General features: G+C 39.0%; 4 protein-coding genes and 1 pseudogene across 8 annotated transcripts in view; 3 read left to right on the forward strand and 2 right to left on the reverse strand.

Annotated features, from left to right (window-relative positions):
- The window catches only part of LOC111472923 (autophagy-related protein 3-like), a 6,777-nt gene extending 3,367 nt beyond the window's left edge, over window positions 1-3,410 (forward strand). The window contains exons 6-11 of one of the 3 annotated variants that reach the window (XM_023118520.1): window positions 833-884; window positions 1,372-1,437; window positions 2,237-2,364; window positions 2,481-2,598; window positions 3,073-3,096; window positions 3,142-3,410. In XM_023118520.1, the coding sequence (XP_022974288.1) occupies window positions 833-884; window positions 1,372-1,437; window positions 2,237-2,364; window positions 2,481-2,580 (346 nt within the window). In that variant the 3' untranslated portion in view covers window positions 2,581-2,598; window positions 3,073-3,096; window positions 3,142-3,410. Of the gene's footprint in view, window positions 1-832; window positions 885-1,371; window positions 1,438-2,236; window positions 2,365-2,480; window positions 2,911-3,072 lie in introns of those variants that run through there. The other 2 variants (XM_023118519.1, XM_023118518.1) reach the window with 2 other exon arrangements.
- An 852-nt stretch (window positions 3,411-4,262) lies between these two features.
- LOC111472924 (probable plastid-lipid-associated protein 11, chloroplastic) lies at window positions 4,263-6,132 on the reverse strand. 3 transcript variants are annotated; one of them, XM_023118523.1, is made up of 3 exons: window positions 5,607-6,130; window positions 5,380-5,445; window positions 4,263-5,233 (listed from the first exon to the last, which is right to left on the reverse strand). In XM_023118523.1, coding segments are annotated over exons 1-3 (546 nt in total). In that variant the 5' UTR covers window positions 6,086-6,130; the 3' UTR covers window positions 4,263-5,232. The 3 variants fall into 3 exon arrangements, with proteins under 3 accessions (XP_022974291.1, XP_022974289.1, XP_022974290.1); XM_023118521.1 differs by having other exon boundaries at window positions 4,268-4,600; window positions 5,607-6,132; XM_023118522.1 differs by having other exon boundaries at window positions 4,269-4,548; window positions 5,607-6,132.
- A 125-nt stretch (window positions 6,133-6,257) lies between these two features.
- LOC111472920 (agamous-like MADS-box protein AGL62) lies at window positions 6,258-6,725 on the reverse strand. The gene has a single exon (XM_023118516.1). It carries the CDS (start codon window positions 6,723-6,725, stop codon window positions 6,258-6,260), a length of 468 nt encoding a protein of 155 aa, XP_022974284.1.
- A 384-nt stretch (window positions 6,726-7,109) lies between these two features.
- Window positions 7,110-9,417, forward strand: LOC111472918 (annotated as a pseudogene).
- Window positions 9,418-10,079: 662 nt separating this feature from the next.
- LOC111472922 (NADH-ubiquinone oxidoreductase chain 5-like) lies at window positions 10,080-11,663 on the forward strand (the record flags this gene model as incomplete). The annotated part of the gene is given in 3 exon segments (XM_023118517.1): window positions 10,080-10,440; window positions 11,018-11,404; window positions 11,407-11,663. Coding segments are annotated over 3 exon segments (1,005 nt in total), but the record flags the coding sequence as incomplete, so codon positions are not given.
- Window positions 11,664-11,669: the final 6 nt, after the last annotated feature.

Genomic DNA, 11,669 nt, shown 5'->3' on the forward strand with positions numbered 1-11,669 from the left:
GGGGGGGGGGGGGGGGGGAGTTCAGACAGCCTAAATGCAGGTTACTTTCTGTTTTCTTTTTGTAGTAACGGTAGTTATTATTAAGAATTTTAGGTAATAATTATTAGGTTCATTATTTGGAGCATTGGGGCATTACTTAGGGAATCGCGTCCTTGCCATTTTTCTCGAGTAGAAAATTATCATAGATGCACCTGACTCTTACGGATTATTAAGTGCGCAGATTTATGGCCTAGGATCATAAGGGCAACCAATTGCATCGTTTAGTGTTCTTCTAGAGTCCCAATCTTCTCGATTTTCTGGTTATAACAGCTTGTCATATTTGTGATAACTCTTAAGGGTTAGGTATATAAGTAAATGTTTGTGGCTTAACCTTTGTGGTCCTCTTAAAATCTTCAAAATTAGGCATACTGGTAATGATCTTGGCTTCAACCTGAGTGGTCCTGGCTCTAAAGTCCTTTGGGGTTATGGTAAATCTCAGATTAAATTTAAAACTTACCGAGTATCAAGGACTCAAGAATTCTTGTTGCCGAAAGAAGTTTTAGCTTTCCATCATACTTTTCCTGATGATTACTGTAGTTCATTAGGTTTTACCAATAGCATATGAGAGAACTTTATTAATACAAGTAGGGAATAGCCATAGAAAAAGAATATACTAAAATTATATTTGTTATAGCTAATTGTATGGTACCATGTATTTTTGGGAGGAAAGCTTGTGTCATGTTGTGTGATCTAAAATAAGGAGGTTCGTTTATATTCTATAATTACGCTTTTTAAACTGTCAGAAGAAGTTAACTAGAAGTTTGACAATTATGCTATTTTTCTCTCATATCAGGTATGATAAATATTATCAGACACCACGTGTTTGGCTTACAGGATATGACGAGGTTTGTGATTGTATTCTTCTTCAATTCTTAGTTTCTGGGGGAACTTTGGATCTTATACATCAAATCACTATGCATTCATTTACTAAGACGTTTGAATTAAGGCCAGTATCTTAAGTTTGTGTCTATTTTTCTAGTAATGAATGGCATATCAACCAACAATCCATGTTGTAAGATACCTTCTGTATACACAGACTTCCTTTTTCTCTTCAGATTTATTCTTTTATCTTGTTCCTTAATTATTTATGTGTCTGTCTCTTGGTATTGAAGTATTGATATACTATACTGCTCCTATGATCAACTCTACATTGCTGACACTGCTTCAATTTCTTAGAGTTTTCTTGCGATGTAAACAATAGAATATAACTTTTTTACAATGGGCAGCAATTTTTTTTTTTTTTTTTTCCTATTACTATGCAACTTCTTTTAATGCTTGTTTACTCAACTTCTATTAGCACACGCATATTTAAATCGTTGTGTACTATTTCAGTCAAGGATGCTCTTACAGCCAGAACTTGTACTTGAAGATGTTAGTCAAGATCATGCACGAAAAACGGTATGTTGTGAGTATGTAATAATGTAGTGGTGCCATCCTGTTATGAGGCCCATCATTTATTCTATATTATTTTCAGATGAACCGTATTCTTAGGATTGATTTGTTGTACCTTTTGTTATGCCACGCTGTTCAAAGAAAAGAGGTAAACAAACATTAAAAATCGAGAATTAGCTCTTACATCCAAATTCGAGACTTTATGAAATCTGAGAACTTGAACATAACACAAACACACACAAAAGGAAGAAGGAAAGCCAGAGGTAAAAACTTCTTTGTTAGCACTAAGCTTTGCCTTTGCCCTCTTTATACAAATTCCTCAACTTCATCTTCGTTATCCTATGAAACCTATCTCAAGTTCTGCAGCTAAAAAATCAAAATGACGATGACTGTAAACAACAGTAACTCACATCATATCCAGAAAGGAAGGCTCGGCAATTAAAACATAATATTTTCACGATACTTTTAGGTGAAGTGAGAGTTCGAAAGAATAACTAACACCCAACGCCCAATCTATAACCCAAATGTATGGTTGGATTAGGTTCATCAACTGAATCGTCATTTTAAGTTCAAGTTCTCATATTTTATGAATTGTCGAATCTGGATCCTTGTGGTACGATAATACATAATTTTCATGCTTAAGATGACCAGCAAGAATCTCTTTTAGATGTGGTATGCTGAACTCATATCGGGGAGTCTGGAGGACCCATGCATTTGTTTTGTTGTCTACAAATTTTTTCATCCAAAAGTGTCATGTGGAACATGATTTTCCAATTATGTTTTAAATTCAATCTCTGGGATACAGGTGACCATTGAGGATCATCCCCACCTACCTGGAAAGCATGCGTCTGTACATCCCTGCAGACATGGGGCTGTGATGAAAAAGATCATTGATGTGTTAATGTCCCGAGGCGTAGAACCTGAAGTTCACAAGTACGTTAAACTTTATTTACAGCAGATCTAGTTTTGGAGACCAGCTATGGTAGTTCCTGACCAAGTATCTCAAGCTCTTATACTTATTAATTTATTTCTTCCATTTTTTTTTGTAGGTATCTTTTCTTGTTCTTAAAATTTGTTGCATCTGTTATTCCAACTATCGAATATGATTACACTATGGACTTTGATCTTGGCGGCCCTACCAGTCGATAACTGGGATTGATAAGCATTGTGAGCACATCCGGGTCATAGTTCCTTTTTCAGCTTCCAGCATCCATCTTAAATTCATGCTTGTGTACATCAAAATTACTGCGGATTCTTCTTTTTAGCATTATTTATTGGAGCTTTATTTTGGGTCAAGTAAATTGCATGTACAGATTATGTAGTCTCTTTTCTTAGTACTATTTTCCATCTTGCCAATATTGGTTTTAGACTGTAAATTTGTTGATTTTTTAGCTATTTCCTCTTGTAGAGACACTGAATTGTTTGCACTCCTTAACTATGTTCTTGCTAATGATAAAGATAATTCGTGTTTTAGTAGCACTTCTATGAGTAGGAACATTTTGATACATGACTCATTGATATAGCATGCTGGTATAAGTTTCCATTCTACGAACGTCGATAATAGACTGCCATTTCCGTACTGCTCTGATTTCTGTTACTCGAATCCAGCCTGACGTTTTTTAACATGTTTGAGCGATGCAGATCAGATTGTACGCAAGTGGGATATTTCACATCTGTTGTTTCTGCAAATACAGGCCGACCCTCAGCTTCGCGTACATACACAACCTGGGGTCTATAAACGGTACCTCTCTGGATATATATTGTCTTTTGGAAGTGTTAGTCTTGCCATTGCTTTCTGTCAGTCTTAGTTTGGGCACAAGGATTCTTTGTGGTTCGCTTTAACATAACATGAAGCTGTCGGTCAATCGTAATTTGTTTGCTACTGAACTATATAGCAGCAGAAACTCATTCCTCTTATTGGGAGAATTTTGATTGAATACAGTTATGTAAATAACCCTTAACATCTCTGTTCAGGTAAGTCCATGTTTATGTAGAATTGGAAGTATTTGTACAGATGCTTACAAAGTTTTCTACATGTTTATCTCAAAATTTTAATCATTCTTCCAATGCTTGTGTAGGAAAAACAATAAATAACCATAGAAAATTAAACATTAAAATGAGCTACATGTGTTAGGAATTTACAGGTCCAGAACATTTCAAAATGGACCAAAACTCGGTTAAAGATAGGGTATAAATGAGAGGAAACACAAAGGAAAGAGAAAAATCAAGAATTCGAGCCAAAACCTTGACTCTCAGTCTCTATAAGACGCAAATCTGAACCTTGCAGGTATAGAAATCCAACCTCAGTAGCCATACTGATCTCAACCAATTATGGAAAATTAATGAGAGTGTTTGTTATAATTGAGAACTAAGAAGTATTGACCGAACATAAACTACCAAAGAGTTATGAGAGTATATACAAAATTAAAAGTTTAAAACCTATAGAACACTTTTTTGGGGATCATGATAAATTTGACCGTTAATCAAAGATTTAGTCAAAAAAAAAAAAAAAAAAAAATCACATGCCAATATAGATATTTTTATGAAATGATAGTATAACCGTCCAAGCCCACCATTTCTTACGATCCAAACTTACTGCTAGCAAATAATCATCTTTGAAATTTTCTTTTCGAGCTTTCCCCTCACCGATATGGGATCTCACAGATATTAATACTAAAAATATTTGGATGAACTACAGATGAATAGACGTGTATTTGTGCCTACATATATTTATCCATAGATATGTAGGTGCCTACATATATTCATCAACCAGTAAATATGAAGATTTGATACCAACATTTGAACCTTTATCTTTTAACTTTTAAATATGAAGATTTGATACCAATAGGTGGGATAGCCCAAATAATAGTATTCGAGGTTTACAACAACAATACCTAAACATTGAGATCTGTTGCATAATAAGGACACAGATTCCAGAAGGATAGACATAGATTCCAGCGGCATGGATGGACTATAACAGAAGTAGAACTCGTTTAGCTCTCGTATTATAACCGGAGACATAAGAGGATAAGACATCTATCAACATGCAGTAAATAGAATCGAACTCCAGTTTTCACATGTCCGTGATTCTTTGGAGGAATAAAAGAGACAATGGTGCTGTGGGCTGCTTGGTAAGTAGTATTGGTTCTTTTGGAATAACCTCAACAAGCTAATGCCAGTACCGTCAGATCAGAAACAAAGAAGTACGATATAAAAGAAAGAGGATTAATGCGAGATCCCACGTTGGTTGGAGAGGGAAACGAAACAAGTATGAAAACCTCTCCCTGGTATCTGCTCCTCCCCAACCGATGTGGGATCTCACAATCCATCCCCTTCAAGGCTCGGCCTCCTTGCTGGCACACCCCCTCGTGTCCACGTCCTTTGGGACTCAGCCTCCTCGGCACATCCCCTGGTATCTGGCTCTGATACCATTTGTAACGGCCCAAGCCCACCGCTAGCAGATATTGTCCTCTTGGACTTTTCCTTTCGAGCTTCTCCTCAAGGTGTTTGAAACGCGTCTGCTAGGGAGAGGTTTCCACTCCTTTATAAAGAAGGTTTCGTTCTCCTCCCTAACCGATGTGGAATCTCACATATCTTCAATAGAATTCTCTCTTTGACTTTTCAAACCCCCTTGGATTCATATGGATTACACCATGTCACAGAAAATGGAGGAGTTTTTAACATGAAGGATGATGTTGTCCGAGAATCAGCTTTTTGTAGAGACAGAAGGTGGAGTTTTTGATGTATCAGGGATTGAAGTCATTGATGAGTCTCAGTCTATAATTTGTCCCAGCTTTTGATTCTATTATTGATCGAACAAAATCAATTGTTACAGCAAGAACATGGTGAACTCAGAGTTTAATATCAAATATTTCAGACATGTCATATAAATATTAACCATATATAAAAAAGTGAACAAAAGGGAACTCATAAAGATAATTAACTCACCAGCCCTGTCCGAATGGTGGCAAAGGAATTTCCCAATTTTTTCCTCGCAGAACAGCACTTGTAAATCTAAACACCCAGATTCAAACTCAATATCAAATCAAATGTACATTATATGCTAATTTGATTGCTTTAAAATACAACCATTGAATTGAAACAGCAATTCATCTATGAACACTAAATTAAAGGCACATTGGTATGGATTAAAAGCAGAGGCAGAGAGAACATACCTAAAATTCACTCTCTGAGAGGAAGCAACTTCAATGCTGGATCGAACGAAGAAAACCCCATCTGGAGGAAAAGTGATGACATTATTAAGACTCTTTTTCTTGACATCAATCACCTGCAAAACATCCCCAGCTTGAGTACCAAACAAGTGAGCCTTCTCAATGATGAACAGCTGCTCTTTCTCAGTGGTCCATAGAAGACGCCATGTCGCAGAAAGTGAATCGTCCGTTGTGACAGAATTCGGGGCCAGAGACGCCAAGGCGTCGATTGATTTCACAATTGAAGCAAGTTTCTGAGGGCTTTTCTGGGTCTTGAGACCTCTTTCTTGGTCGGAGATGAGGGCGAGGAGTTGGTCTTTGGGTGATTGAGATTGAATGGATATGGAAGAACAAGAGATTTTGGGGGGTTGAGAGAGATGGGTTCCAATGGAAGAAGAAGGGGAATTGAAGGGACGCGATGGAAGGGAGAGGGATTTGGCCATAATGAGAAAATTATGTGATCATCCATCCTCGATGAGTTTTTTTCTAGGGATTATTTCACAATTTTTGTGAAATAAAAAAGAGAAAAATATATATATGAAGTAGATCGTTCTCTGAACAGTTTAAGAAAGTAAAATGTAGAGAAAATAAATCAAACAGAGTACCTCAAAAAATCTAGAAAAACCCTAACCTTGTCGCGACGTAGTGGTTCTTGGCTAGGTGAAACGACGATGGCAACAGAGGCCCTCGGATCATTTTCTCGACTTTCTTTGCCACTTTAGCTCTCGAATCCATGAATGACAATCGGAACTCCTTCCATTCCTCTAATCTCATCCTTTCTATCGCCTCCTCCCGCCAAAATTCGCCGTTATTTCTCGATTTCTCCGACACGTGAGTTAATTCTTCTGCTCGCTTCTTCGCCACTTCAAACTTAGACACTAAATCGGCGAAATCGCGATTAAACTCCGTTACAGGAACAAAATTCTCGGCCGGCTTCGGCGGCGACAAATTTCGAGTCAGATACCGATCCAAAGGCACGTCAACATTCGGATGACCAAAACAAAAAACCGAGAGAAGGCAATGATGGCAACCTCTGCTCCGCAAAGCACAACCATCTTGAAAAGTCCGACCCACAAGATTCATAAATTTACAAGATTCTCACTTAAGTATCTCTTTAAAAAAAATACTTATAAAATTTTAAAAATAACATTAATGAGAAAGAGAAAAAAAAATTACCCTTAAAATGGAATGGAAGTGAGAGATGATTTGCCAATGTAAATAGACATTTTAAACCGGTGTATTAAAACATTTTTAATAAAATTTAAACCTATTAATCCTATTTTTTAAAAAATTAATTTAGATTCTTGAGTATAAGATATTTTTTTAACATTTTTGGAAGTTTGAAAGTTTGAGATTAAGTTAACCAATTTGTCCTATTTTTAGACTAAATTTATATTTCTTCCTCTATAAATAGTATCAAACTCTCATTTCTTCTTCACTTCAAACTCCACTAACAAACCAAATTCCACAATGAATTTCTTCACTCTCCTAGCTATTCTTTTCGGATTCTCCTTTTGTTCTCTGTTTATTGGCAATGGCCCTGTCGTCGTTCAAGCTCTCCATAAAATCTATCCTGAATTACAGTCTCTCGAAAATGGCAACGACACCACCACCGAGATCAAGCAGCTCCATCGAACCGACTTCCACTTTCAACCTCATCGTCACTAAATGAACGGTTCGTAATTTCTTCATTTTCATTCCTTCCTTTCCTCCGGTTGTTAACAATGTATTTCCTCCGATTCATTCCCTCCATAAACATGTCATCTTATGCAGGCCCGAATGGCCCAATGTACTTCAAGGGAATCTACCATCTCTTCTACCAATACAACCCTGAAGGCGCGGTTTGGGGGAACATTGTCTGGGCTCACTCAATTTCCAAAGATCTTATCAATTGGAAGTCACTCAAACCTGCGCTTTCCCCCTCAAAGCCCTTTGATATCAATGGCTGCTGGTCTGGCTCCGCCACCGTCCTCCCCGGCCTCAAGCCCGTCATTTTGTACACTGGAATCGACTCCCAGAATCGACAGGTACAAAACTACGCCATTCCAGCGAACCTCTCTGATCCGCATCTAACCGAGTGGGTCAAACCGGATAATAATCCGATTGTTGACCCGGGTACGGAGGTCAATAGTAGCGCCTTTCGAGACCCGTCGACGGCGTGGCTGAGCCTCAACGGTCACTGGAACACCATCATTGGCAGCAGGAGCGAGCAGACGGGAATGGCGTATTTGTATAGAAGTAGGGATTTTTTGAATTGGACTAAGGTGGAACAGCCTTTACATTCGGTTCCGAATACTGGGATGTGGGAGTGCCCTGATTTCTACCCAGTTTCCCACTTCGGTAGATTTGGCTTGGACACGTCGGTGATGGGAAATTGGTTTAAACATGTGTTGAAGGTGAGCTTGGAGATGACTAGATATGAGTATTATACGCTGGGGAAGTATTATCCGATGACGGACAAGTATGTTCCCGATAATACCTCGGCGGATGGGTGGAGTGGGCTGAGGTATGACTATGGCAATTTCTATGCTTCCAAGTCGTTCTATGATCCGATGAAGAAGAGAAGGGTTTTGTGGGGTTGGGCTAATGAATCTGATAGTGTCCAGGATGATGTTTCCAAGGGATGGGCGGGAATTCAGGTTTGTTTTACATCCAATGTGCTCCGTTTTGTTCTATTTTTAATTGAATTTGTTCTATTTTGTATTTGGGTCAACCTTTTCTTTCTCCTTTTCCTAGGCCATTCCTAGGATGGTGTGGTTGGATCCCAATGGAAAGCAGCTCTTACAATGGCCAGTTCTGGAGCTCAATAGGCTGAGACGGAAGATAGTTATGATGCTAAATCAAAAGCTAGTCAAGGGACAAAATGTTGAGATCAAAGGAATTACTGCGGCTCAGGTTGTTTAATTTATAACGAATCCGATCTTAACCCAAATCCCCGACAGTGGTTTGTAGCGGGTTAAGAAGATGTGAAAGCACCTCTAAGATTTAAGGGAACAAACAGGTGTCATTTGATCGATTGTTTCTTGTGTTTTATACAGGCCGATGTTGAAGTTATCTTTAGCTTTTCGAGTTTGGATAACGCGGAGGCATTTGATCCAAGTTGGGTTGACGCGCAAGCCGTGTGCAGTCAGCTGGGATCCACGGCCCAAGGTGGTGTCGGACCCTTTGGGCTTTTGACTCTGGCTTCAGAAAACCTCGAGGAGTTCACTCCTGTGTTCTTCAGGATCTTCAAGGCAGAGGCTAGTCACGTGGTTCTTATGTGTTCTGATGCAAGAAGGTAGCTTCAATTCCCTTATCAAAGGACCTTATAATTATTTTTTTATATTTACAAAGCTCTGGTTTCTCTCTTTTGGTGTAGCTCATCTTTGAAAGATGGATTATACAAGCCGACATTTGCGGGTTTCGTCGACATCGATTTGTCGAGTAAAAAGCTCTCATTAAGAAGCTTGGTACGTAAAGTCATAGTCCAATACATTCTCGCACCGTATCGACAAATCTAATCTATGTATTATTGTGCAGATTGATCACTCGGTGATAGAGAGCTTTGGTGGGGGAGGAAAAACATGCATAACTTCGAGGGTATACCCAACAAAGGCGGTGTTTGGGGATGCTCATTTGCATGTTTTCAACAATGGAACAGAGTCTATCACGGTGGAGTATTTAAGTGCTTGGAGTATGAGAAGTGCTTGGGTGAACTAAGTCTTTTTTAAGTTGGAACAGCTTTCTAACCGCTAATAATGTTAGAACTAACTCTTAGTTTTTGATTAATTAAGGTTGTAATGGTAGATTAGCCTCCTTTTTTGTCTATGAATAAAGAGTTAGATTTTCAGAATTTCCCTTTGTTGATCTTTATTAATTTATAAATACTTTTAGTATTATAACAATTAATTCTATAGACAACCCTTGACACCCAGTATGAAAATAAATAAAGTATAAACAGCTAAAAATATACTTTTATAAATTCAAATTAAAAAAATTAATAAAGAAATAAATTCCTTTTTGAATAAGGTTCTTGCATTATTGTGGAGCAAGTACATTTTATAAAGTTATTCTCATATTTCAAGTTATAAGATCTTCATTTATTTCTTACATTCATATATTAATTTTTTTAAATAATAAACCATTAACCCTAATGTTTTCTTCCTTGATGCTTTAAAGTTTTGAAATACCTTCCTCCTCTTCAATAAGAAAATCATGTAACACGAGTTACATTTCTACTAGTTAGAAGTGAACTCGAGTTGGGTTGAAAAAATCTTTTGGACCAACCTAAAATTTCAGGTTGATTGAATGTTAGGCAATGTGAGATAGTCAACAATTGTTCAATTTGAACCGGGCCTATAATAGGGCTAGGCTAGACTCTTCCTAGAAAAAAAGACTTAGACTATGGGTAGTTGGTGATTCGATATATATGGGTAGCAAGAGGGCGCTTATGCCCCGATGGTGGGGCCTTATGGGGTAGGGCCCACCCTAATAGGGACTGCACACCCCCACTTTAAGCGCACCTCTGTCCCCGATGGTGGGCCTTATGGGGAAGGTGGGGAAGGGCTCTCCCCAATAGTGACAGCACAGCCTTATGGGGAAGGTGGGGAAGGGCTCACCCCAATAGGGACAACACACCCCCACTTTAAGCGCACCTCTGTCCCCGATGGTGGGCCTTATGGGGAAGGTGGGGAAGGGCTGACCCCAATAGTGACAGCACAGCCTTATGGGGAAGGTGCGGAAGGGCTCACTCCAATAGGGACAGCACACCCCCACTTTAAGCGCACCTCTGTCCCCGATGGTGGGCCTTATGGGGAAGGTGGGGAAGGGCTCACCCCAATAGTGACAGCACACCCCCACTTTAAGCGCATTGTATCACTTTTTCACTCTTTCTAGTTGGTGGAATCAGTGAACCACGCGAGCAGGTTAGATGTGTGGGGCAGAGGGTTCGTAGTACCCCCTTTTCTTGATCTAGCCTTTTTTTCCCCATTTTCTTTGCTGAATCACCTACTAAAAGGCAAGCCTGCACGCTGAGACTGACTACTAAGGACTACTAAGGTAGGCGGTGGACTCTTTCATTAGGGAAGGGAAGAAGGGGCCTAAGCACGACAGATGCTGTACATACACTTGAGTGGAAAAGGAAAGCGAGATCGTACCTCTTTTTCCAGGCCTGTTCGGACATACGGTTCCCGCGAAAGATCAACTTGATGAGCCGTGTGAATGGAAAACCTTCCGCACGGTTCAGAGAGCACTGAACTAGAATGAGAGGTTCATCACCACATCATTGCATGCAAGAGGAGCTAGCTCGATTTGCAAATCAGTCCGAAATTCACTTTTGACTCTGTGTTCGATAGCCTGACCATAGTGATGCTAATTGTGGTTACATTCATAAGTAGCTTGGTCCATCTTTATTCCATTTCATATATGTCTGAGGATCCGCATAGCACTTACATTCATAAGTAGCTTGGTCCATCTTTATTCCATTTCATATATGTCTGAGGATCCGCATAGCACTCGATTTATGTGTTATTTATCCATTTTTACTTTTTTTATGCCAATGTTGGTGACTGGAGATAAGTCTCTTCAATTATTTATAGGATGAGAAGGAGTAGGTCTTGCTTCATATTTGTTAATTCATTTCTGGTTTATACGATTTCAGGCAGATAAAGCAGCTATAAAAGCTATGCCTGTCAATCGAGTAGGTGATTTTGGATTAGCTCTTGGGATTTCGGGTCGTTTTACTCTATTTCAAACAGTAGACTTTTCAACTATTTTTGCTCATGCTGGTGCCCCAGAAATTCTTGGATTTCTTGCAATATGAGATTGAATGCCATAACTCTCATTTGTATTTTACTTCTTATTAGTGCTGTTGGGAAATTCGCACAGATAGGATCGCATACTTGGTCACTCCATGCTATAGAGGGGCCCACTCCAGTATCCGCTTCAATTCATGCAGCTACTATGGTAACAGCTGGCGTTTTCATGATAGCAAGGTGCTCCCCTTTATTTGAATACCCACTTACGGCTTTGATTGTTATTACTTTTGCA

Source organism: Cucurbita maxima, unplaced genomic scaffold (assembly GCF_002738345.1).
Source record: "Cucurbita maxima cultivar Rimu unplaced genomic scaffold, Cmax_1.0 Cma_Scf00092, whole genome shotgun sequence".
In the NCBI taxonomy this organism is placed as follows: Eukaryota; Viridiplantae; Streptophyta; class Magnoliopsida; order Cucurbitales; family Cucurbitaceae; genus Cucurbita; species Cucurbita maxima.